The sequence below is a fragment of the Heterocephalus glaber genome, unplaced genomic scaffold (genome assembly GCF_053883595.1).
Source record: "Heterocephalus glaber isolate CG9 unplaced genomic scaffold, H.glaber_assembly_v1.0 deba00001497, whole genome shotgun sequence".
NCBI lineage: Eukaryota > Metazoa > Chordata > Mammalia > Rodentia > Bathyergidae > Heterocephalus > Heterocephalus glaber.
Genome location: NW_028258320.1, coordinates 72,941,125 through 72,965,725, shown reverse-complemented (window position 1 = coordinate 72,965,725; position 24,601 = coordinate 72,941,125). Strand labels below are relative to the sequence as shown.

General features: G+C 34.5%; 1 protein-coding gene across 3 annotated transcripts in view; it reads left to right on the top strand.

The window, feature by feature from the left end:
* Positions 1-24,601, top strand: part of Shoc2 (SHOC2 leucine rich repeat scaffold protein) — an 83,801-nt gene that overhangs the window by 46,569 nt on the left and 12,631 nt on the right. For all 3 annotated transcript variants that reach the window (XM_004838950.4, XM_004838951.4, XM_021253451.2), the window contains exons 3-4: positions 10,595-10,732; positions 23,906-24,036. In XM_004838950.4, coding sequence (XP_004839007.1) covers positions 10,595-10,732; positions 23,906-24,036 — 269 coding nt within the window. The remainder of the gene's footprint in view (positions 1-10,594; positions 10,733-23,905; positions 24,037-24,601) is intronic.

Genomic DNA, 24,601 nt, shown 5'->3' with positions numbered 1-24,601 from the left:
CTCAAACAGACCATATTTACAATGCATATAACCTATGACCAGAGTATATAAAGAACTGTTCTAGCTCATTAATAGACAACCCAATTAAAAAGTAGACATAAGAAGATAATAGTACAGCGCAAGGAAAGGTGTGCAACTCTAGAATCAGAAAAGTACTAATCAGTACAATAACAAGATTGAATTATACACTCATTAGGGAGATGAAGTTCAAAGTTTTAAAAGCCTTGTCATGACTTTTTCTTTTTGTTGGATTCTCCCCCTTTGCATTTAATTTGTCCTGCCCAATGGATTCATTCTGTTGGGCTTTCTGGGGTTGTGATCCTCACTGTCTTTTCCTAGTATATTGTCTAAAATTTTTTGGAGTACTAGTTTGGTATTCATGAAGTTCCTGAGGTGCTCTTTATCATGAAAATATCTTATTTCTCCATCAATTTTGAAAGATAATTTTGCAGGGTACATCAATCTGGGTTGGAGGCTGTTTTCCTTTAGGGCTTGAAATACATCATTCCAAGCTCTTCTTGCCTTGAGGGTTTGCATTGAGAAGTCTGCTCTGATTCTGATGGGCTTTCCTTTGTATGTGATTTATTTCTTTTGTCTCACTGCTTGTAGAATTTTGTTCTTCTGTTGGGTTTCTGGAATCCTAACTATTACATGCCTATGTGTAGATTTTTTTTGATCGGGGCTAGTTGGAATCCTGTATGCCTCACTTATCTGTATGTCAAGTTCTTTTCCCCTTCTTGGAAAGTTTTCTGCCATCACTTCTGTGAACAGGTTTTTTTTTATGTCATCTGCAGTCTCTCTTTCTTCATTGACTCTAATCAGTCTTAAGTTGTTCTTTGCATCATCTAGCAGCTGCTGGATTGATTTCTCATGTTCCCTTACAATTTTAAAGCAATATTTCTTTTCCTGGTCACTAATTGCAATCTTTTCTTCTATATCTGAAAGTCTGTCCTCACATTGGTTTGTTCTGCTGTGCAGACTTTTGATAGAGTTTTTAATCTCCTCGAAATCTGTTTGCATCTGCTTTATGGATTCCATTTGTTTCCTATGTTGGGATTCCATCATGTTCCTCAGCTCCTCTATTTTTTTATCTGTGTCCTCTCTAGATTTATTAATCATGTCTTGCACTATGAGCGCAATCTTTGCTGTTCTCTGAGTAATTATTTCTGATTTCATTTTTCCCAGATCCTCTTTTGTTGCCAGTTCAGAGAGTCCAGGTGGTTGAGTATCAGATTGTTCCATCTCGTTTCCCTTTGGGGTTGCTGTAGGTGATCTGAAAGTCTGTTTTTGAGGCTTGCTTACGTGTCTTCTCATTTTCATGGGCGGCGGGGGTGGGGGGGGTGCTTCTGGCACCGATGCATCCCATCTTCTCTGCCCTAGGAGTGTGGAATGGCGGCGGGGGAGCCTCCTTCCCGGTGCTGGGACTGGCTGTCCTTCTCTGCCCCAGGAGTGCGGAATGGCTGTGGGGGAGCCTCCCTCTGGGTGCTGGGACTGGCTCTCCTTCTCTGCCCTAAGAGCGTGGAATGGCGGTGGGGGAGCCTCCCTTCTGGGTGCTGGGACTGGCTCACCTTCTTTGCCCCTAGTTGACATAATTTGAGTCTGGGTGAGTATGTGCTTTTTAAAGATTTTCACTTTTTGGGCCGGGGATTTAGCTCAGTAATTCTACCGCCTGCCTCATAAGCACAAGGTCCCGAGTTCGATCCTCAGTACCAAAAAAAAAAAGAAAGAAAGAAAAAGATTTTCACTTTTTTTTTTTTCCTTCTTACCAGGGATTGAACTCAGGTCCTTGCAGTTGCAAGGCAGGCGGCGGAACCACTGAGCTAAATCCCTGGCCTAAGATTTTTACTTTTTACTTTTAACATTGGATAGTGATAGGCAGTTTCCTGTCCTGAGGTATTGATAATTAATCTGTTGTTTGCAGAGGTGTCAGACTCGTGTCATGAATACAAAGAAGCCCCAAGATGTTTGTTAATGCTATGTTTTATTTTACTTTAATATACGCATTAGTTTTTAACATTCAAGAATTAGAAAATTTTATATGGAAATCTAGGTTTCTACCTTCTCTTGAAAAATACGAGAATTTTAAAGTAATGAACTTTTATTCCAACATAGTGGTAATATTGATCTGAGGACAGTTTTGGCAGTGTTTAAACAGAGGACAAATTGGCAATGTCTGGAGGCAGTTTTAATTTTTAGGGCTTGTTGGAGAGGTGGTTCAAGGCCAGAGATGCTAGTTATGCAGAGGACAGCTTCCTACAACAAAGAGTTATTGTCCAGAATATCACAATTTGGGATGTTCTGTAAAATACTACAGTAATTGTTGACTTGAATTACAGCTGTTCCTCGTGCTCTAAAATTACCATTTTCTTCATTCAACTTGCTTTATTTAATTGCCTGGCCCCTACACACTTTTGGATTTTTGAGCTTTCCTAGTCTATGGATGTTACGTTAGTGGGACCTGAAACAATTTCAAATATTATTATAAAAGGTGATGACAAATAGTAAAAATGTTATTAAAATCCAAAATTAATTTTACTCAGTTACCTTCATTGTTTCAATTAATATGATGCTTTGCCTTAAGCACTGTAATAGACATAGAGAAAGTGTGTCTTATTTACTTTCTTGCTCCTGGGACAAAGTACCTGACACGTACAAGTTAAAGAGAGGTTTATTTTAGCTCACAGTTTGTAGAGCTTTCAGTCCATTGTTGGCTGGTTCCAAGGCAAGGGGCCATGGCAGAGGAGAAACAGTTCATGGTGTGGCAGGCACGAAGGAGAGAGAGAGGATTCAAGGGATAAGGAAGGAGATATATATATCTATCTATCACAGCCACAGTGGCCCATCTCTTCCTACCAGGCCTCACCAGTGGACTAATCCAGTGAGAGTATCTCGCACCTATGATCCAGTACCTCCCCAAAGCCCCACCTGTGATGGATGAGGCTTTGAGGGGACATTTACATACAAAACATTAAAAAGTACATATAGTACTTAAGGATTATTATGTTTTGGAAAAACTGTTCCATTCATTTATTATTAGGGTAATGTTTTCTATATTATCGATAATTTTCCTTGCTTTTAATTCTGTCTGAAATCATTTCCACTCCAGCTTTCTTTTGATTAATATTAGCATTGCATTTCTATCTCCATCAGTTTCTTCTAATCTACCTTTGTTTGTATATAAAATAGAGTTTTTTTGGTCTACTCTGACAATCTGTATTTTAATTGGTAGAACATTCACATTTAAATGCAAATTCAGTTTTTAAATTGATTTGATTATCTTTACAGCTATTTTCTATAAGTTGAACTTGGTTTTTTGCTTCTTTTTATGTCTTCTACTTTTTTCCTCCATTGTTTCAATTGAACATTTTACTATTTTCTCTTTATAGTATTGATAAATGTGTTAATTTGGGTGTGCTTGTTTGCCTTGGAGTTTGTAGTACAGTATACATTTACTGTTAATATAAGTTCACTTTCAAATAACACCATACTACTTTATGGATAGTGGGGGTACCTTTCAGCAGATTATTCCCATTTCTTCTGTTTTGTGCCTTACAACATTGCTATCATTTCACTTAAACATAAGTAGTGTTTTATTGCTATTAATAATTTGAACAAACTGTTAGATGTAAAAGAAAAGATTTAATCTCTATTCTTTCTCTACTACTCTTCCTTTGTGTACATTCACACTTCTATATATATCATTTTCCTTCTTTCCAAAGAACTTCTTTTAGCATAATTTGCAAGACATACCTACTCGTGACAAGTTGTCTAAATTTTTGTTGGTTAGAGAAAGTATTTCTCCATTACTTGTAAAGGATAATTTCATTGAAAACAGACTTTTGGGCTGATTTTGTTTTTCTTTTTTCTTCTCAACACTTTAAAATATTCTACCCTGCTATCTTCTTGTGTGCACAATTTCCAGAGAGAAATCTGATGTAATTCTTAAGGTGTTTTGTCCCTCTAGTTCCTTTTTTTAAAATTTATATATTAATTGGTACATTTAAGGTATACAGTACGTTTACATTTATCATTGGGTGTTTGTACCTGAACATGATGTATCTTAGTTCTTATTTTTTTCCCCATTACCTGTGTGCCCTTCACCCCCACCACCCTTCCCTATTTACATAGACTTTGTTTCCTTTTTTTTTTTTCCTTTCACATAATTTTTCCTTTCCTTTCTTCCCTTTCCCCTTCCCCTCCCGCCACCCCTCCACCTTTGGACCTTTTCCTATTTCAAATTATCTATTATTCATTTTAATCATTTTCATCCTTATTTACACTTTCAGTTTCTCACACTAGAGATACTATTCGGTATTTACATGTGTGTCCTATTTATTTCACTTAAGAGTATGGCCTCAATATGCATCCATTTAGCTATGAATGACTCTAGTTTCTCATTCTTTATGGCTGAGTAGTACTCCATTTTATAAAAAACCACATCTTCTTCATCCAGTTTCCAGTTAATGGACACTTGGGCTGTTTCCAAACCTTAACTATTACAAACTGTGCTGCTATAAACATGGGTGCACATATATTGCTGTGTTATGATTCTTTTAATTCTTTGGGGAAGATACCCAGTAGGGGAATATAGCTGGGTCAAATGAGTCCTCCAGCCCTAGTTCTTTGAGGTATCTCCACACTGATTTCCGTAGTGGTTGCACCAGTCTGCTCTCCCACCAACAATGGAGAAGGGTTCCTTTCTCTCCACAGCCCCGCCAGCATTTGTTATTGGTTGATTTCTTGATAGCAAGCCCTACTTTGTGGGGTGAGGTGGAATCTCAGTGTTGTTTTCATTTGCATCTCTCAAATGACCAGTGATGTTGAACATTTTTTCATATATTTATTTGCTGTTTTTACTTCTTTGTCTGAGAAATGTCTGTTTATTTCAGATGCCCATTTTTGAATTGAGTCTTTGAATTTGGGGGGTCTGATTTTTTTCAATTCTTTATGTATTCTAGATAGAAGACCTTTGTCTGAGGTACAGCTGCTAAAAATTTCTTCCCATATTGTAGGTTGTATCTTAGCTCTGTTGGTGGTTTCTCTTGCAGTGCAGAAGCTTTTTAATAAGATGAGATCCCAGTTGTTGATTCTTTGTGTTAGCTCCCATGCTACTGAAATTTTGTTCATAAAGTCTTTTCCTATGCCAATGTCATTGAGAGTTCTACCCAGCTTACCTTCCAGCAAGTTTACTGTTTCTGTCTTGATATTTAGCTCTTTAATCCACTTCGATCTTAGTTTAGTGCATGGTGATAGGTATGGGTCTAGTTTTAATCTTTGGCAGGTTGAAATCCAGTTTTTCCAACACCATTTATTGAACAGGCTATCTTTTCTCTAATGAGGGCGATTGGCTCCTTTGTCAGAGATGAGGTGCTGAGTATGTCTGGAGCTGTTTCTGCATCTTCTAATCTATTCCACAGATCTTCGGATCTGTTTCTGTGCCAGTACTATGCTGTTTTTATCCCAGTAGCTTTGTAGTAAAGTTTCAAGTTGGGTATTGTGATACCCCCAGCCATGTCTCTGTTGCACAGAATTGCTTTTGCTATTCTAGGTTTCTTCTGCTTCCAAATAAATTTTTGGATTGTTTTCTCTAGTTCTGTGAAGTATATTGTTGGAATTTCCATTGGCATTGCATTAAATCTATATAGTAGTTTTGGAAGTATGGCCATTTTCCCTATATTGATTCTTCGTACCCAGGAATAAGGGATATTTTTCCCTTTTCTTATATCCTCTTGGATCTCCTTCAGAGTGCTGTAGTTTTCAGTGTAGAGGTCTTTTGCTTCCTTTGTTAGGTTGATTCCTAGATATTTCATTTCTTTAGATGCTATTGTAAAAGGAATTATTTCCTCGAATTTCTCTCTCAATGGGTCTGCTATTTGCATATAAGAAGGCTATTGTTTTTTGAGTGTTGACCTTATATCCAGCTACTCTACTGAATCTGTCAATTAGGTCTAGAAGGCTTTCGACCCTAGTTTTTTGGGTCTTCTATGTAAAGTATCATATCGGCAAATAATGACAATTTCATTTCTTCCTTTCCTATCTTTATTCCTTTTATTTCTTTCTCTTGTCTAATTGCTATGGCTATTGTTTCCAGAACAATATTGAACAGGAGTGGTGATAGTGGGCATCCTTGTCTTGTTCCTGATTTTATTGTGAAAGTTTTCAGTTTTTGACCATTTAGTATGATGTTGGCTGTTGGTTTTTCATAGATAGCCTTAATCAGGTTGAGATAAAGACCTTCTATTCCAATTTTCTGTAGGGTTTTTATCATGAATGGGTGTTGAATTTTCTTGAATGCCTTTTCTGCATCTATTGAGATGATCATATGGTTTTTTTCCTTGACTCTGTTAATATAGTGTATTACATTTATTGATTTACGTATGTTGAACCATCCTTGCATCCCTGGGATAAATCCGACTTGATCAGGGTGTATGATCTTCTTGAGGACCCTCTGTATTCTGTTTGCCAGCATCTTGTTGAGGATTTTTGCATCTGTGTTCATTAGGGAGATTGGCCTGTAGTTCTCTTTTTGAGTTGGGTCTTTCCCAGGTTTTGGAATCAAAGTAACTCTTGCTTCCAGGAAAGAATTTGGAAGCCTTACTTCCCTTTCAATTTCCTTGATGAGTTTAAAGAGTAATGGTGATGGTTCTTCTTTAAACGTCTTGTAGAATTCAGCAGTGAAGCCATCAGGACCTGGGCTTTTCTTTGTTGGTAAATTTTTTATTACATTTTCAATTCCACTCATTGTTATTGGGGTGTTTAGAATTTCTATATCTTCTTCATTTAACTTTGGAAATTTGTATGTATCTAGGAATCTGTCCATTTCTTCTGTTTTCCATTTTATTAGAGTACAGGTTCTCAAAGTAGGTATTGATGATCCTCTAAATTTCTGCTGGATCTGTTGTGGCCTCACCTTTTTCATTCTTAATTGTATGGATTTGAGCCCTTTCCTTTTTTTGATAAGGTTGGCTAAAGGTTTATTGATTCCCTCTAGTTTCCTTAAAAATTTTCTTTATCTTTGATTTTCTGTAGCTTTATATGCATTTTTCTTTTCTTCACTCTGAGAACCAGGGGTGAAAGCATGGATAGAAGAGCCCCATCTTTAAGAGTATCCTCACATTTCATTTTTATCTCTCCTATATTCCAAGCTCAGTTTCCACCAACTAGTTCATTACCTGATAAGTAGTCATACCAGTCTCTAGCTATTTCTGGTAAACTCTAAATCTCTGTGTTTGCATTTCTCTACATTTCTGAGGACAAAGGTTTGCCCTTTGGACTCAAGTCTCAGGATGTAAGTAAGAGATCATTAGTGTGTTGATTCTTTTTCTTGTTTTGAGGAAAGGAGCAGTGACTTCCAGTTTTTTAAAGGTCAGACCACAAACCAGAAGTATAATTTTACTTTCTTAGACTGTTAATATGGTGAATTACATCAATTGATTTTCGGATATTGAACTAGCATTGCATGTCTGCAATTAATCCGTCTTAATCATGTTGCATAATTTTGAAGTTATTTGATTCAGTTTTCTAATATTTTCTTGAGATTTGGGGGCCCTAAGTTCAAATATACATAGGATTTTTTTCTTTTCAGGAGAGACATTGGTATGTACTTTTCTTTTTTCTACTTTATTTTTTTTGGTACCAGGAATCTAACTTGGGACCTTGCGCTTGTGGGGTGGGTGGTGGAACCACTGAGCTAAATCCCCGGCTCTACCAAGTTTTTTTTTTTTTTTTTTTTTTGTCTACTTTGTTTTTGATATCAAGGTAATCCTAGACTCATAAGTTTGGAAATGTTCTCTCATTTTTGGAAGAAATTGCATAAAATTTATTTTAATTCTTGTGTAAACATTCATTAAAAGTCTCCTGTGACACATTTGGGACTGGGTTTTCTTATAGGGGGATCTTTTGAATTGCAAATAATTTTTTTAATGGTTATAGAACTATTTAAGGTTTTCTATTTCAACTAGGTTGACTTTTGGTAGTTCATGGAATTGCTCTTTATTGTCTAAGTTTTTAAATTTATGTTTATAAAAGTTGCTTGTGACATTTCTATTTTATCTTTTAAAAAGCTGTAGGATCTGTAGTTCTGTTTCATTGCTAATATCAATGTAATATGTGCTAATATGTAGTGTGTGTCTTCTCTTATTCGTTTTAATCTTTCACAGTCTTTATAGAGGGTTAATATTATTGACCTTTTCCCCAAAGAATCAGATTTTATTTACATTGAACTGTCTTTTGTTTCCAATGTTACTGATTTATACTGTTATTTTTATTATTTTCCTTCCTCTTTTGTGATGTAAAAATTTAGTGTTATAAGTCATCCTGTCAGTTTTGATTAAGATGTATCCCATATCTCATCTCTAGTCATTAGGGAAATAAGCAATTCCAAACAGTAAGTAAGATACCTCAGTTTTTAAAAATTGCTACAAAATATGCATAATATAAAATTTACTCTTTCAACTCTTGAATTGTAGAATTCAGTGACATTAAGTATATTCACATTGTTGGACAACACTCACCACTGTCCGTCTTCATCACTTTTTCATTATGAGACTGAAATTTTGGACCTGTTAAAGTCATACTCCTACCCCCTCTCTTCAGTACTGTTCTGCTCTGTGTTTAAAATTGCTTATTGTAGGTACTGTACATAAGTGGAATCATATAATTGCCTTTTTCTGTGTGTAGATTCACTTGGCAAAGTATATTCAAAGTTCATCCATATTTACCATATATCCAAATTTCATTTCCTTTTAAGGCTATATGATATCCCATTATCATACGTGCCACATTTTGTTTATACATCATTGGTGGACATTTGGATTGTTTACTTTTCTGACTATTGTGAATAATTCTGTGGACATTGCTTTCAGTTCTGTTGGTTTATACACAAAAGTAGAATTTCTAGATTATATGGTCATTATACTTTTGAATTTTTTGAGGAGCAGCTGCACTGTTTTCCACAGCAGCTTCACCATTCCATTCCCCCACCCCACCCCACCCCTACTTCTCCCTTCCACTTTACCCCACTCTCAATACTGGGAATTGGACCCAGGGCTCAGACATGCTGAGCTACATCTTCATCCTTCTTTATTTTTATTTTGAGATAGGGTCTTCCTAAGTCACTCAGCCTGGCCTTGTGGTTCTCCTGCTTTAGCCTCCCAAGTAGCTGGGGTTACAGACATATGCCATATACAACACCTTGCAATAGTCGCACCATTTTGTATTCCTATCAGTTGTGCTTAAAGGTCCAATTTTTCCACATGCACACCAACATTTGTTTTCTCATATTTGATAATGGTCATCCTGATGGTCTTGAATGGTATCTCATTGTTTTGGTTTGCATTTCACTAATGATTAGAGATGGTGATAGCCTTTTCATGTGCTTATTGACTATTTATAAATCTGGAGAAATTTCTGTTGAAATCCTGAGCCCCTTTTTTTATTGGCGTGCACACGTGTGTGTGTTTGTGTGTTCTTTTGTTGTAGTTCTGTATATATGCTGAATGTTAATCTTTTATCTGATAGAGAATTTGTAGATATTTCCTCTAATACTATGGGTTGCCATTTCACTTTTTTGATGGTATCGTTTAATGCACAAAAGCGCTTAATTTTTATGAAATCAGTTTACCTGTTTTCTATATTGTTGCCTGTGTTTTCAAGGGGTAGCTGCATAATCTGTGCACACTCATTTTTCAGAGTTCTGTACAGTTTGTCTTTCTCACTGTCTCCAGCCACTGGCTTTTTTTTTTTTGGTACCGGAGATTGAACTTGAATCCTTGCTCTTGCGCAGCAGGCAGCGAAACCACTGAGCTAAATCTCCGGCCCTACCACTGTCTTTTTAAAAAAAGAAAAATCATGAAGGATCAATACATTGCTATAAATGAAAAAGTATTGAAATAATAACACTAAAAAAAAAACTAAATTGCTGAATATAGAGTGAGCAGAAAAAATATTCCTTATTTTCTTCTCTTTTAAAAGTTCTATTACATTCAGAAGCAGTTATTTATAAATCTCTTCATATAACATGAGAATATATGCCTATTTGAAAACACATATATTCATATATATTTTAAAGTAGAAAGCGTCCCTCAAATTGAACTCAAGATGTATCTAATATTATTTTAATTATTTGGGTAAGGAAATTAGCTCTTCTTAAACTGGAATATATCAATATTTGTGGTTGAATTGGCTACTTCAGAAGAATTATAGAGGCTAGACGGGGGTGGCTCAGTGGTGGAGTTCATCTTCATGCTTAGCATGTGCAAGGCCATGGATTCAGTCTGACAGACCATAAAACAGATGGGTAAAGTAATCATTTACATATATTATTTTAATTAATATCTTTTTGAAGTAGCACTTTGAGGTTTTGTGTTTGGCTTTTGTTTTTCTTTTCAGAAAAATGTAATTATGACAGAAAAACGAAGCTTTTTTTCTTACAATGCAAATGTGTTCACTACTTTATCATTTTCAAATAAAAATTGCCTGTGTGATAAGATTGTTTCCAGTTATGTGTAGAAATTGTAAAATTGACTTCATTGCTTACAAATACTGTTTTGTTCTTTAATAGTGCGTATTAAATGTTTATGTTGGCCAATTTCAGGTGATTTATGTAACCTCATTACGCTGGATGTAGCTCACAATCAACTTGAACACCTCCCAAAAGAGATTGGCAACTGCACACAGATTACCAACCTGGACCTGCAGCACAATGAACTGCTGGACCTCCCTGATACCATAGGTATGAGGCAAAAGATATTGATATTTGGATATTAAGAGGGCTATTTTTAACATGTATTGTGATAAAAATTAGAGATTAAATTCAAAATTAAGTAAAACTTCTAAGAAATTACTTAAAATTTTTCATTTCTTGAGAAAATAATTAAATTTTAAGAAATGAACTTAGTTGGATTATAAGGAAGATAAAATATTGAGTTACATGTATAAATTCCGTTATACTGTATTGTAGAATGGGTAGATTTTCTGTTTTGCTTATTTCAGAATGTTACATGCTATTATATTAGGTGTTTTCTTCCCTTATTTGGTAAATAGGTCATACTGAAAGATGAAACTGTTGCTATTTTGTTTTTAAAATCGGGCCAGTATTAAAAATGAAACATTAGGGCTAATACAGTTAAAACATTATTCAACTGTAGTATTGTGGAGGTGAAAAGAAATATCTTGAAATTTAACATGTTCCCACTGGCTTGTACCATTGGTAGTACAAATGGATTTAATCACTTACTGGTCTTTTTACTAATAAAAAGCTGCCTGATAGGACAGTCATGCCTATACCACTGATGGTTCATGTTGCCTAACAGTGAAACATACAGGTTTTGGCCCTATTGTGAATGTCTTGAAATGTGTTTTGAAGACTGCCAAACTGCCAAAAGTTGAATTAAGCTGTAATATGTTCTATATTTATATTGTCTTAATATTTTTCCATTTACCCATCCATTTATACAAGTAGAAAAAGGAATTTAAAAAATTCTGATGACTTTTTAATTATTAGTGTGAAGATCTCATATTTATTTAGAAAAATTACATCTGTACTAGTTTACATAATTTTAGTAAGGACTATTTCAGTGGTGCTGTTACCGAATTATTAGAGGCCAATGATGATGTTATTTTTCTCCAGGATTTTCTTTTGCTTTTGTGAGGTACCTAGGGATACCATTTTAATCCGTGTTTGATACTTGAAATTTTTCTAGTCTCTCTGGTGATACAAAGGTTTGTTGCAGACTTAATTGGAGAACAGTTTTACTTTTAGTTCACCTTTATTAGGGGGATAAAGTCCCAAAGGACCTCACCCTTGGCGGGCCATAGATTTTGTCTCTGTAGAAATATGGCAGTCTTTCAGCTGCATCTGTTGTTAGGGAAGTGCTCTCAGGACAAAATCTTCTCCAATGTTTGCTTGTTTCTGTCCTAGTGCTTAGTCATTATCTTGTTCTCTATTTTTGTTTTAGAAGATGTTTTTGGTGTTTTATTTTTTAATGAGAAGATTTGAATTACTTATCATTATTTGAAATAGAAGCAATTGCAGTTGTTAGGGACTTTTTAACAAGGTTGATGTTTCAGGTTATGAGACCACCATTTACTTGTAGAAAAACAAGCTCAGAGTTAAATATAAATACTAGCCATTTAACTGATTTCTTCCTGATTCTTGGGCCGTGACTCTTTCTATCATGTTAGTATTTGTAGCAGTTACAGGTTAAGTATTCTAGCATACTTACTCATTCTAATATCCATAGTGAACATTTATCAAACCTCTTATATAAAAGAATCAGATAAATGGTTCAAGGTAATAGGGACCAAGCACAATTATTTCCTCCTTTTCTGTCTTTAAAATCTATTGAAGCAGGGGCCAGGGATTCAGCTCAGTGGTTTCGCCACCTGCTGCACAGCCCCGGTACCAAAAAAAAAAATCTATTGAAGCGGCCAAGATAAACAAAAAGTAATCCTAGAAGAAAGAGTATTGAAAGGGTTATGTGCTGTGTCAGTAATAGATGATCTGGCTGTTAAAAAACAAAAAAACAAAATGAAATGCATTTCTTAGATGGCTGCCAAGTTGAATTTAACGGCAAATGCAATATCATATAGTGAATATAGACAAAAGACCAAAATAGTGATCTGTAAGATAATGTAAAAGTATTCCTCTAGAATCTAGAACAAAAAGATAAAAATACATATAAGTGAAGGGTTAAAAAGTCAGGAGAGAAAAGACTAGCGTTCTAGGATGAGAATAGAAATAATCCATTGAAGAAACACTGTTTTCGTAAACTTGACTGAAACTCAGATAATAGGGATAAGATTGGAATTGTTTACCAGAAGATAATGAAAAAAGACACATTCTTGTAGAAGTTTTGAGAATAATAATCAGATTGATTTGTTGAAATAAATATTTGCATGTGATTTGCATGTAATATTATAAAACCTGGTAATTCTGATCATGTATAACAAGTTAGGCATGCTTCTTTAATTTTGGGGACAGCTATATGAAATTGGCATTATTTCATCCTTTAATATTTGATAAAATTCATCAGTGAAGGCTCTGGGTCAGGATTTTTCTTGGTAGGAATGTTTTTTAAATACAATTTCAATTCCTCTAACAGTTATAGGGCTACTTAGGTTATCACTTTCTTTTTGAGTAAACTGTGTTATATATGCCTTTCACAAAGTATGTTCATTTAAGTTGTTACATTTAAAAACATAAAGTTGTTTAAAGGCAGAATTCTTACATTTAATAGCTACAGAATCTATAATAATGCCATCTGTCTCATTTCTGAAATTGGTATCTTTGCATCTTTTTTTCCCAGTTGTGCTAATTAGAGGCATGTGGATTTTGTTGATCCTCTCAAAGTTTTGATTGTCCCTGTTGTATCTCTGGTTTTTATTTCATTGATTTCCATTTCAGACTTTCTTATTTCTTTCATTTACTGCTTTGACTTTTGATTCCTCTTTTTTAGTTTCTTACAGTGGAAACTGTAGGTCACTAATTTAAGTCCTTATAAAGACATTTACTGCTATACATTTCCCCTAAGAACTGCTTTAACAGCATCCCATAAATTTTGATGTGCCATTTTTTTCTTTTTGTTATTGCTTTCTAATTTAATTCCATTATGAGCAAGAACATACTTTTGTATTACCTAAATCCTATTTATTGCAACTTTATGGTATACTATATAGTCTATCTTGGTAAATTCTGTGTATGATTAAATGTGTATTATGCTGTTGCAGAGTCGAGTGTTTCAGAAATGTTAATCATTAATCATGACACAGATAAGGCAATTGGTGAATTTGTTCTATTGTGTTTTTCTTGGGAAGGTGTCTCTTCTCTTAATTTTTGTTACAGCATCAGGACAGCTAAGATGCATTAGTATTTTAATCATTAATCCCCATTTTTGTTTTAATTTAATGTTCATCAGTTACCATGTTGCCATAGTTGCCTTAGTCAGTTTTTGGATGGCTCAAGTCAATCTGATAGTTATTTTCTTAAAATTAGTTTGTGGGAACAGTTGTGTCCCTGGTAGTTCTTACATGTTTGTAATCTTTATACTTAACAGTTTATACTTGAACTTGGATCCAACTTTCTCTCCTTGAGGAACTTAATTTTTTTTAGTTCTTTAAAAGTTATGCTACTGTGTTTATGTCTTAGTCACTTTTTCATCACTCAGATAGTGTCCAGCACCCACATTTTAAAGGACTAGAGGTTTACTTTGGCTTGTGTCTTAGACGTTTCAGTCCATGTTCTGCAGGCTTAAACACAAAACAGCACGGCAGAGGGACTGGATGGAAGGAGAGCCGCTCATGAAATGGCTTCTGGGAAATAGAGAGTGAAGGCATGAGCTAAGGAGGGAGATATACCCCTATCAAGTCATAGCCCAGTGACCCACTTCTTCTGACCAGACCCTGCCTCCCAACATCATATTTAGCTATAGTGCCCCCATGATTCAATTACCTTTCAAAAGCCCTGCCTATGAGCACATGAGGCTTTAAGGGGTATCTAGATATAAATCATAACATCTGTCCTGGCCTCCAAAAGACTCATGTTTATTTCTTCCTGCAAAATGCATTTAATCCATCTCTAAGAGTCTAGAGTCTTAACAGTTTTAGCACTGCTAAAAGTTCAAGTTCAAACTTTCCTTGAGTTTTAAGGTAAATTAACTCTTCACTGTGAGCCCCTGTAAAAACCAAAAAGAAAGTTAAACATTTCCAACATACAATGGCACACGGTAAACATTTCCATTCCACAAGGGAAATAGAAAGAAATCAGATCAAAGCAAGACCAAAACTCACTAGGACAAACATTAAATCTCATGGTTCTATGTCTAGCACCCCAGAAAAGATACAGTGATGAAATGTGAACTCCAAAGGGCTTGAATGGTCCCATCCTATGCTGTTGGTTGTAACCCTCATGGCTTTCTTTCTTGGGCTGGTTTTGGTCACTGCTGTGGCTTTCCTCAGAAAGCCTGGGTCCAACTTCCTGGGAACTCCAGTGCACTTTTGGCTTCACTGTCACAGCTTCACACCTTTACCTCTCAGGAGTACACTGCCTGGCCTCCTGAGCCTCCTCTTGAAATCTGAGTGGACATCTCCCAGACTTTCACAACTCTTGCATTGTGCATTCTTGTAAAACCAGCACCAGTTTGAGCAGTAGTGAGGCCACCTTGTAGTATGGCTGCAGAGGTCTCAGGTGCCTTGTTGTCTGAACTCTAGAGAACACTTTCCTAGCTGATCGTGAATAAGCTGAATTCCTTGGGACTTTCTTCTTAAAGCAAAGTCTTACAGGATAAAGGATGAGATATTACTATTTTCCAGGATGCCTTCAAAACATTTTTTCTGTTGTCCTGATTCAAAGTACTGTTCTTGACTTCTTTTTAATACTAATGTTTTCAGTGGCCAATCTCTCCTCCACCAAAACTTTTCAGATCCTTCTGAAATTTCTGAGGAAACTGACAACTTTCAAATGGGCTTTTTGCTCCTGATTTTGTATATAAACCTGTCTAAAAGCAACAAGCAGTAGCCATGGTACAGTCTGATCATTGGGCTTCCACGAAACTTCTCTGCCTTATTAATCAGTCCTCCACTCTTAGTCTTCTGACAAGAGCAAAATGTAGGCAAATTTTCTACCAGAGCGACATGCATGGCCTGGAGTCCAACACTGTTGTTCCTCTCAAATAGTTTAATGATATTCTGTTGCTTAATATTTTTATACATGTATTTGTATACCTATGTTGGTAAATAATAACCAATCATATGATATGCATAGAGTACCAAAATGAGTAGTCTTGGCACATAGAGAAAGCATAGATAATGCTGGAGTGTAAACTCTTCCAGTAAGTATGACTAAGATTCTTTGGATTTACTTCCTCTAACAAAGGATAAGTTCTCCATGTATCCTTCTTTCTCTTTGGTTTTCGTATTTTTGCATTGGTCTTTTCTATTAGAAGTAATTCTTTTAAGTGTTCTTATTAATATGGAAATATTTGCCTTCATATTGGTCTCTGGAAATTAAGGTATCAGAATAGCATATGTCTCATGTCTAGCATGTTCTACATGGTCAGATTATTAACAGTATGTTTTGGAAATGAGTGAAAACAACATTAAGAAAAATTTAAGTAATATTGAACTTACATGCTTTGATAATTGTCAGCAGATTTTTTGTAAAGGCAAAGTTAATAAATATTTATTGAACTTTTTATTGTCATTTATCACTTACCATGCCTGTTAAAATAGTTGTTTCTTCAACCCTCCATTCCCAGTGCAGTATTTTTATTGAGTCGTAGAAGAACATTCAGACCTCGATCATCTCAGTACTGTTTACGGGCCTTTGAGATTCTCCCTCATTTGTTGGAGAAGAACATTTCACCTGGCATAGTCAATGGAAGCCTTAAATGGAGTGTGCTTCTCTTGATACTTTTTTTTTTTTTTATCCTAGCGTAGTTCTTGGAAAGTGTAAATTAAAATGAAAAACAAAAAACCCAACTCCTGTGCTAGGGAGTAGTTGATGGTAGTTTTGCAGTGGCTGCCCTGCTCTTCTTTTCCCTGGAATCTTACCCTGAATCCACAACTGAAATTCATCTTACATCACCTTAAAATCAGTTTTCCAACATTCACCCCCCACCCCACCCCCCACCCCATGTCTTGCTCCTTGTCCTTCTAAGTAGACTGACTAGGATGTTTCCCTTTTTCTTTATTTAACACCTTAACATCCATACTTCTGGAGTAGCTATCATTCCTTGGCAGTAATCAGTGCCATTTACTTACAAACTGAGAGTGCCAGTATCACTGGTATGTCATAGAATGTGAGAAAGAGACACTTTAAGAGTTATCTGTGAACAAAAGAAAATACAAAGCTTTATTATAGCAGTTATTTTTTTCTCAGACTGTGAACCTTAATATCCTTAAAGTCTTTTGGGATTTCTGATTATTTTATGAAATCAGGAGAGAGAAGGGTTTGTTGTAGAAAAAATATTTTACTATTTCTTCTCAAAATTAGATAAATATAAAAATATACAACAAACTCTTTGCCTTCAAGGCTGGAGCACAGAACAATTCACAGAGGTCTTTTTCTTGCACGGAAGAAATGTTCTGGTAATTATGGTTATACCATTAAGTAGAGTTCTAGTAATTAGGTTTTAGATAATTACAATGCTGCTTATGTACAACAGCTTTACCAGTTTTCTTTTAAATGGTGGTATTCTTTGGGGTTTCTGATATTCAAGACCTTTTGTGTTGCTTACTTTTCAGTCTGCTTTAATTTAGTCATTTTAATGTTGGAATTATACCTTCGGCATTATTTCATCTTTAGAACTTTGTGTTCTAATTTTTTGCTACTTTGTTAAGTAAGATTAAGACCATCTGAATTAGTATTAATCAAAAGTTACATCAAATTAACCTAAAGATTCTGATTATATTTGCTTAAATTCAGACCACCTAATCTTAACTCATACCCATTTGATTTCACTGATTTTTAAAAATGTGACAGCGTAAGAAAGCAAGCTGTCAGAGTGGAGCATAGAACAATTTACAGTCAAAATCAAGCACTTAAAAAAAGCTAAATGCCAGTGACTGGTAATGATCGCATACATTTATACATAGAAGCTCAGCAATAGTGATTTTATTTTTTTAATCCCAGTAGTTTAACATTAAAAGTCAAGCTGTGTCTTGCTTTTTAGGTTGCAGTTTAGCTTGTGATTAAAAGCACCCATTGAAAGAGGTTTGTGTAGAACCTACTGCAGAAGGCAAATCACAGTAAATAGTAGACTTCTGATGTCACAATTTTTGTGGCATAAAAGAGTTTTGATGTTCATCTTTAATTTTTTAACCTCTTTTCTTGTTTTGCTGACATAGATTTTGGCAAAATGCAGACAAACCTTTCAACATACATGCTTGTAAGTAAAGGATAAGGCCTCTGCAAATGCAGTTTTTTCAATCAGAATATCATATTCTCTTTTAATTTTTATTTATTTTAGTACATGTTTGCAGAACATAATGATTACATTTATCAGAGTGAGCTGGTACATAACGATAATATATCTTTATTCTTTTCATTTTCCTTCCCCCACCCCTTCCACCCCAACTTTCATCTTCAGATCACCTTTTCATTTGCAAAAGAGCTATCTCTCTGTTTCCTATTATCTATTATTTTACTTTTAATTTACACTTTAGGTTTCTTTTTTTTTTTTCTTTTCTTTTGGTACCGGGTATTGAACTCGGGTCCTTGCGCTTGCGCAGCAGGCAGCAAAACCACTGAGCTAAATCCCCGGCCCCTTTAGGTTTCTTATATAAGAGAAACCATGCATTAGTTAAGCTTGTGTGTATTGCTTAAACTCCTTGTCTTCACATAATTTCTGTAATTTCTTTTGCCATTGATTTCTAGTTTCATTTCACTATAATCTGATAATATACATGGGAAAATTTTGATTGTTTTGTATATATTTATGGATGGTTTATGGGCTAGCCTGTATGTTCTATGTTGTAGAAATTTCTCTGTGATGCTAAGAATGTTGTTGGGTAGGACACTGTAGCTATCAAGTCCATTTGTTTTAAGATGGAATCAACTCTGCTATTTGTTGGTTTTTGTCTAGGTAGTTGTTGGTGAGAGTGGAATATTGAGGTCTCCCGCTGTAATTGTTAGGTTTATCTGATTTTTTTATTTTCAGTAGTGTTTATTTCATGAAGGTAAGGTCACTGATGTTCAGTTGAGTGCACTGGTGTTCTTTTCCTTTTTAATCATTCCCTTCGCCTATATCTAGTGATCTTCTTTGCCTCTTCCTGGTCCGTTTTGGCTTAACTACCATTGTGTGTATAAATAGGATAGTTACTTCTAATTGTTTTGAGGGTTTCACTGCATACAATATTATTTTCCATCCTTTGACTTTTTAGTCTGTGCAGTTTTTTTTTTTTTATTAAATGTTTCTTTTATATACAGCATACTGTTGGCTTTCATTTTTTTGATCCAGTCTGCCAATCAGTGTTCTGAGTGGGGAGTTATTTCTCCATCAGTTTTGAAAGATGGTTTTGCATGATATATCAGTCTGGGTTGGAAGTTGTTTTCTTTTAGGTCTTGAAACACTTTACTCCAAGCTCTTTTGGTCTTTAAGGTTTATGTTGAGAAGTTTGCTGTAGTGGTAATGAGTTTACTTTTGGAAGTGATTTCGTGCCTTTTTTTTTTTAACAGCTTTTAAAATTTTATCCGTATGTTAAACTTGTGGGATTTTGACTATGATGTGTCTTGGAGAAGTTCTTTTCTGATTGTAGCTGTTTGGGGTTCTATATGCCTCACTTATCTGTGTGTGAAATTATTTCCCCATATTTGGAAAGTTTTCTGCTATTATTTCTATAGACATGTTTTTTATGCCATCTGTGCTATCTTGTTTTTCACTAATTTCAGTTAATCTTAGTCTAGCAGCTATGAATCTATTTTTCATGTTCTGTTGTGTTTAAAATATCTCTGAGTACATAGCCACCTGTATCATTCCTATCTTGTAGTTCTGACACTATCCTCACATTGGTCACTACTATTGCCCCTACTTTCAATAGACATTCTTATCCCCTGGATTTGTTTGGTATCTTTTCATGGACTAATTCTTTGCTAAAGCTAGCTCTTTATTAGTGTCTTCTGTAAGCTCAATGATAATTTTGTTTATTAAATCCATTATCTGTTTAGTTACATCATCTTTGAGCTCACTAAGCACTTTATCAATCTTTTTTTTTTTCTGGTCTCCTTTTTATTTTTGTGTATAGTTCAGCTGTTTGACTTGATTTACTCCCTCTTGATGCCCTATCGATCACCTTTGGGGGGAGTTTTGGAAATCTGGGGATGTGTTTTGTTTCTATTGTATATGTGTATGTGTGGGAGTGTGCAGGTGTACTGAGGGTTACAGGTCGGTTATAGAGGAAAGACTTTGTTGCTAATATAGACATCTCTTCAGTGTCTGCTTTCCACTGAGGCACTCTGGGCATGACTACCTATAGGATTTTGCCTCTGTTCTAAGATCTGACCACCTCTGTCAATTTAGGGAGGAGAGAGTGCAGTGTAATTGGCTCCTCATCCAGTTCTCCAGAAATTAACTGCAGTATTGTTTTCGACAGAAAGACAAACCAGATATTGGCATATAGTAAAAGCCAATTAATTAGCAACAACTATCCCACCCTGGCAATAGCAACAAAATCAGGAAAATAATAGATTCAAAGACAAACTATATTGATGTACCATAAGAACCAATAAAAGCTACCAGTTCAGACTTTCTGGACTGAACATTTGAAAAGAGATGTGTAATTATAATATAAACACAAAGATAAACCAAATCTGATATCTACTAATACAACAACTATACCATAGAAAAGAATTCAACAGTAATAGCATAGAGTCAACTAAATATCTAAAGATTAATACATAAAGCTTGATAATGATACTAGTAAAGATGTATGGGGTGAAGAAGGGAGAGATGAGAGAAGTAAAATTTGAAAAATAAAAGGAACATGGAAAATAAGATAAAGGTTATTATTTTGTTATGAAATTTTATTTTTTCATAAAAATAAGAAACAAAGATAGCCCTCTGAAGTTTTATGCCAAAAACAAAAACTAGAAAAGAGTGTTTACAATTGGTATGTTAGGAAAACAGTTTATTTTTCTTTTCTACATGAAAAGAAAGAAAAGTGGGTTTACTCCATTTACTGTGGTATAAAGTTGAATGTTAATAACTAGTGTTCAAAGGGCTGGTATAAGGATTTTTTTTTAAGGTGATGAAGGGAGTGGAGAAGGAATAGATGCAAGAAATACATTTTGAAAACAGAATTTGACTTGGAAGAAATGAAACTTATTTGAAAACATTTTCAATTAATGAAATAATTATGTAATTTTTTCCATAACAGTTTTATAGAGTTTAATCTTTCACTTTTATGGTTTATGAATTTTTGCTTTACTTGAAAAACTTTCAGTAATTATCACATGTATTTTATGTGCCTGCTTTTACACCAGGGTTCTGATACTAGAGAACTCATTAGGGTCTAAAAAAGGATACAGAAATGAGACATTTGTAACTGGTATGACCCTTTACTGTTAGATGTTATGGGTACACCATGTAGACTGGAGACATGGGTAGAGCTGTTGCACAGTGTTGAATTAAATGAGTTAAGTGTTAAGAAACTGTCTTTGAAAATTTTAGACAGTTTCTGTTGTTTTTGTTTTGCTTCGGTAGGCATTATCACCCTGCCCATCTTCCCATCGTCAGAATGTCATATTTGCAGCTGAAAAAGACTGAGAAGGCAGAATCAAGTGAAATAGCCATAGTAATTTAATTTGAAATAATGTGTAGAGAATATCTAATATTGCATCCTTGTGCACAAATTGAACTATAAGATATAATAACCCTCGATAGACTCATAAATTCGTGCACGAAATTAACCTCAGTGATGTGTGGGCATGGTGGTGCATGCCTCTGATACCAGCACTATGGGAGTCTGAAGCAAGAGAATGGCAAGCAGAGCCCAGCCTGAGGAATTTAGCAACTTGGCAAGACCCTGTCTCAAAAGAAAAAGGGATGGGGGAAGGTTCTGGGAGTAGCCCTGTACAGAGGCCCTGGGTTCAGTTCCAGGACTGCAAAACAAAAACAAAAACCAAACACACACAAACCAAACAAAAATGAAACAAAACAACCCTACAGCAGCATTTCTGAGCTTCTAGTGTTTATAGATTTTACATCTATATTGCCAAAATTTTAAATGGAAGTTTAGATTATAAATATATTTTACATATGTATATCTATTATGAACTTACTATATCAATACAGACTATGACATAAAGTATTCCATCCACAAAGAAAGGATGGGTGGTGGGTGGTGGAAAGATGTTACAATGTTTTTTTTAAATTAAAGGATAGTTCCTTATCAAAATGTTTTTTAAATTACAAAACACTAGAAAATTAGGAGAAATGTAGACCAGTTGACAGTAAAGATTTAAATTTTTGATAATTCTGCTATTATCTTTGTATTTTTTGCATGAATGTTTGTACCTTGTTGAGATCATAAAAATCCATAATTGTCTTGCTTTTCACTTATTGTAATAACGTGAAGTCTTTCATATCTTAATTTGTAATAGAATCTTATGTACCGAATATCACAAAATAGAGACATATACCATACAATAAAATTTTTCTGTTGAACATTTATTTGTTAAGTGTCACTTATCTTAACTACATTCTGTGTGATCCCTAGGGGAATCCTATTCGGTATTGTGGATGAGGAAACAGACTGAGAGGTTAAATAACACTGTTACATAAATAATATGGAATACTTTGTTTTTCTTATGCTGTGATGCTTCTAATTTAAATATTCTGTCGTGCCGATTTTTGCCAGTATACATACAGTTTTAATGTAGTTATAAAGCATATAATTTTACCTTGTTACAATCTAACTTTTAAGTAACATTTACATCCTGTTCAATATTTTAATGTAGTGAAAGCAATAGAAATACCATTCGTATCCTTATTTCTGATTTCTAAGTTCTCTGGGGCTTTGGAAACTCACCCAGTCCTCTTCTATTTTCATCCCCTTCAAAATGGATATATCTTACCCGAATGTCATTCGAAAGACACTTGTGAAGCATCTTTAATTTAGAAAGCATTTTACAGATAAAGTTATTTTTGTTAAATGGTAGTTTTTATTATTTCTTTTGTGTTCTGTTTTGTGGCTGTTGAAATCTTAATTAGAACTTGCAAACTTCTGGGCCAGTTTGCCAACACTGTTGTAGAAAAGTTAGGTAAATGACCCTAACACCTGTGGAATAATTCTTAGTTGCTAAGTTTTTCTGCACTATAATTGGCTAGCCTTATAGTATAGACCCAAGAGAATATTTTTTTAACCAAAAGGAAAGAAGAAGATGAATGATAACTAAATAAGGATTATGAAGCATAATGACTGTCCTTTTACAGTGTCAAAGCTTAAGTTATGCTATGGACTAGTACGTTTTTTATAGTATTGTAGTAATATTGCATTTAAGAAAGAAAGTAATCATACAACAACTATTTTGAAAAATAGAGTAAAAAGAAAAATGGACAGGTTGCTGAAAATTGAAAGATGTTAAAATACTTGTCTCCAAAAAATAAGTATCAAGCAGATGAACAAAATATTTACTTTAAAAGTAAAGGTAACATTTGTCGTTTTAGACTGGCCTGTCCAAGAGTGTCAAAGTAACAGTTGTAATTTGCAGGTAGAAAAGAAATTAAGGATGGAAAAAAAATTCATTGGACTATAAATTCTTATTACTGACACCTTTTTAAATATCAAAATGAACTTACTTTCTTATGTATATTATTTGGGAAACTAATTTTGGTTTGAATCTCTTATGGTAGCAGATATTACTATATTTGACCAGGCAGCTTATGTATAGTTTTCCATGTAGTCTTGGCAATAAAACTAGAAATGCCTAGAAAAAGAAAATGGTCTTTTAAAAAAGTGTTCAGTAGTGGGTAATATGTGCTTAGATATCACTGATGTCAGTATATTTGTGTGTGATACTCATAAGGTTTCTTATTTTGGAGCATATCAGATTTCATATTTTCAGATTATAGATGTTCAAATAGTAGAACCACTTGTTGAATCTAAAGATTAAGTTGTTAAAGGATGCAATATTTTCTAATAGTTCATTTTTAACATTAACTTAGAGCTGTGTGTTTCATTATTTCTTTAATACAAGTTCTTTGGTTTTGAAAGTTTAGGATCTTGCTTCATGGACTTTTGTTTGAGTAAGGAATGTCTGATCATTTTATGTCTTAAAGACCTAGGCACAGAAATGGTGGAGCTAAAATAATACTTTATAATAATTTATAAACATCTTATGGATAGCCTGTGACAATATGAATCTCATCAGGTTTTCTGAAAAATAAATTTCTTTTTCTTTCATTGACAGGAAACTTGTCCAGTTTAAGTCGTCTTGGACTGAGATATAATAGACTGTCAGCAATACCCAGATCATTAGCAAAATGCAGTGCACTTGAAGAATTAAATTTAGAGAACAATAACATTTCTACTTTACCAGAGGTAAGAAGTGGACTAGAGAAAGCAAGTTGATTGAAACAAGTCTGCAAGATAATACAGGGAAAATGAGCCAATTTTTACAACTGGGTAAATAATTGGTGATTGAGACTTTACATGAGTATGTTATGGATATATAGCCACCACTAAGATAAAAATTTCAAAGAAGAAAGAATGGATATAGGAATTTTTTTTTTTTTTTAATTATGGAGGATGGGAAAACCAGAAAAGTCAGTGTGCTATATTCCCTTATAGCACTGTTTAAATTTTTAAAATACCATTTTGGGAAGTGACAAGAAAAACTTAAGAAAAAGCTCCCTGACTGGTTTTAAAAACCCAGCTACCCTGCCTACTTCAATTATAAAAAAGTATTGTAGAAAGATGGTACAATATGTGGAAAGAATGACCTGTAATGGAGTACACTATTTATTATTAAGACTAATACTAGCTGCACCTCTCATATGACCCAAATTATTACCCTACTGATGCAGCAGTATTAAAGCCTTTTTAGTACATAACAGTCACTAAAATGTTATTTAACACATTATCTTTAACCTAGGTTAATGTTGCT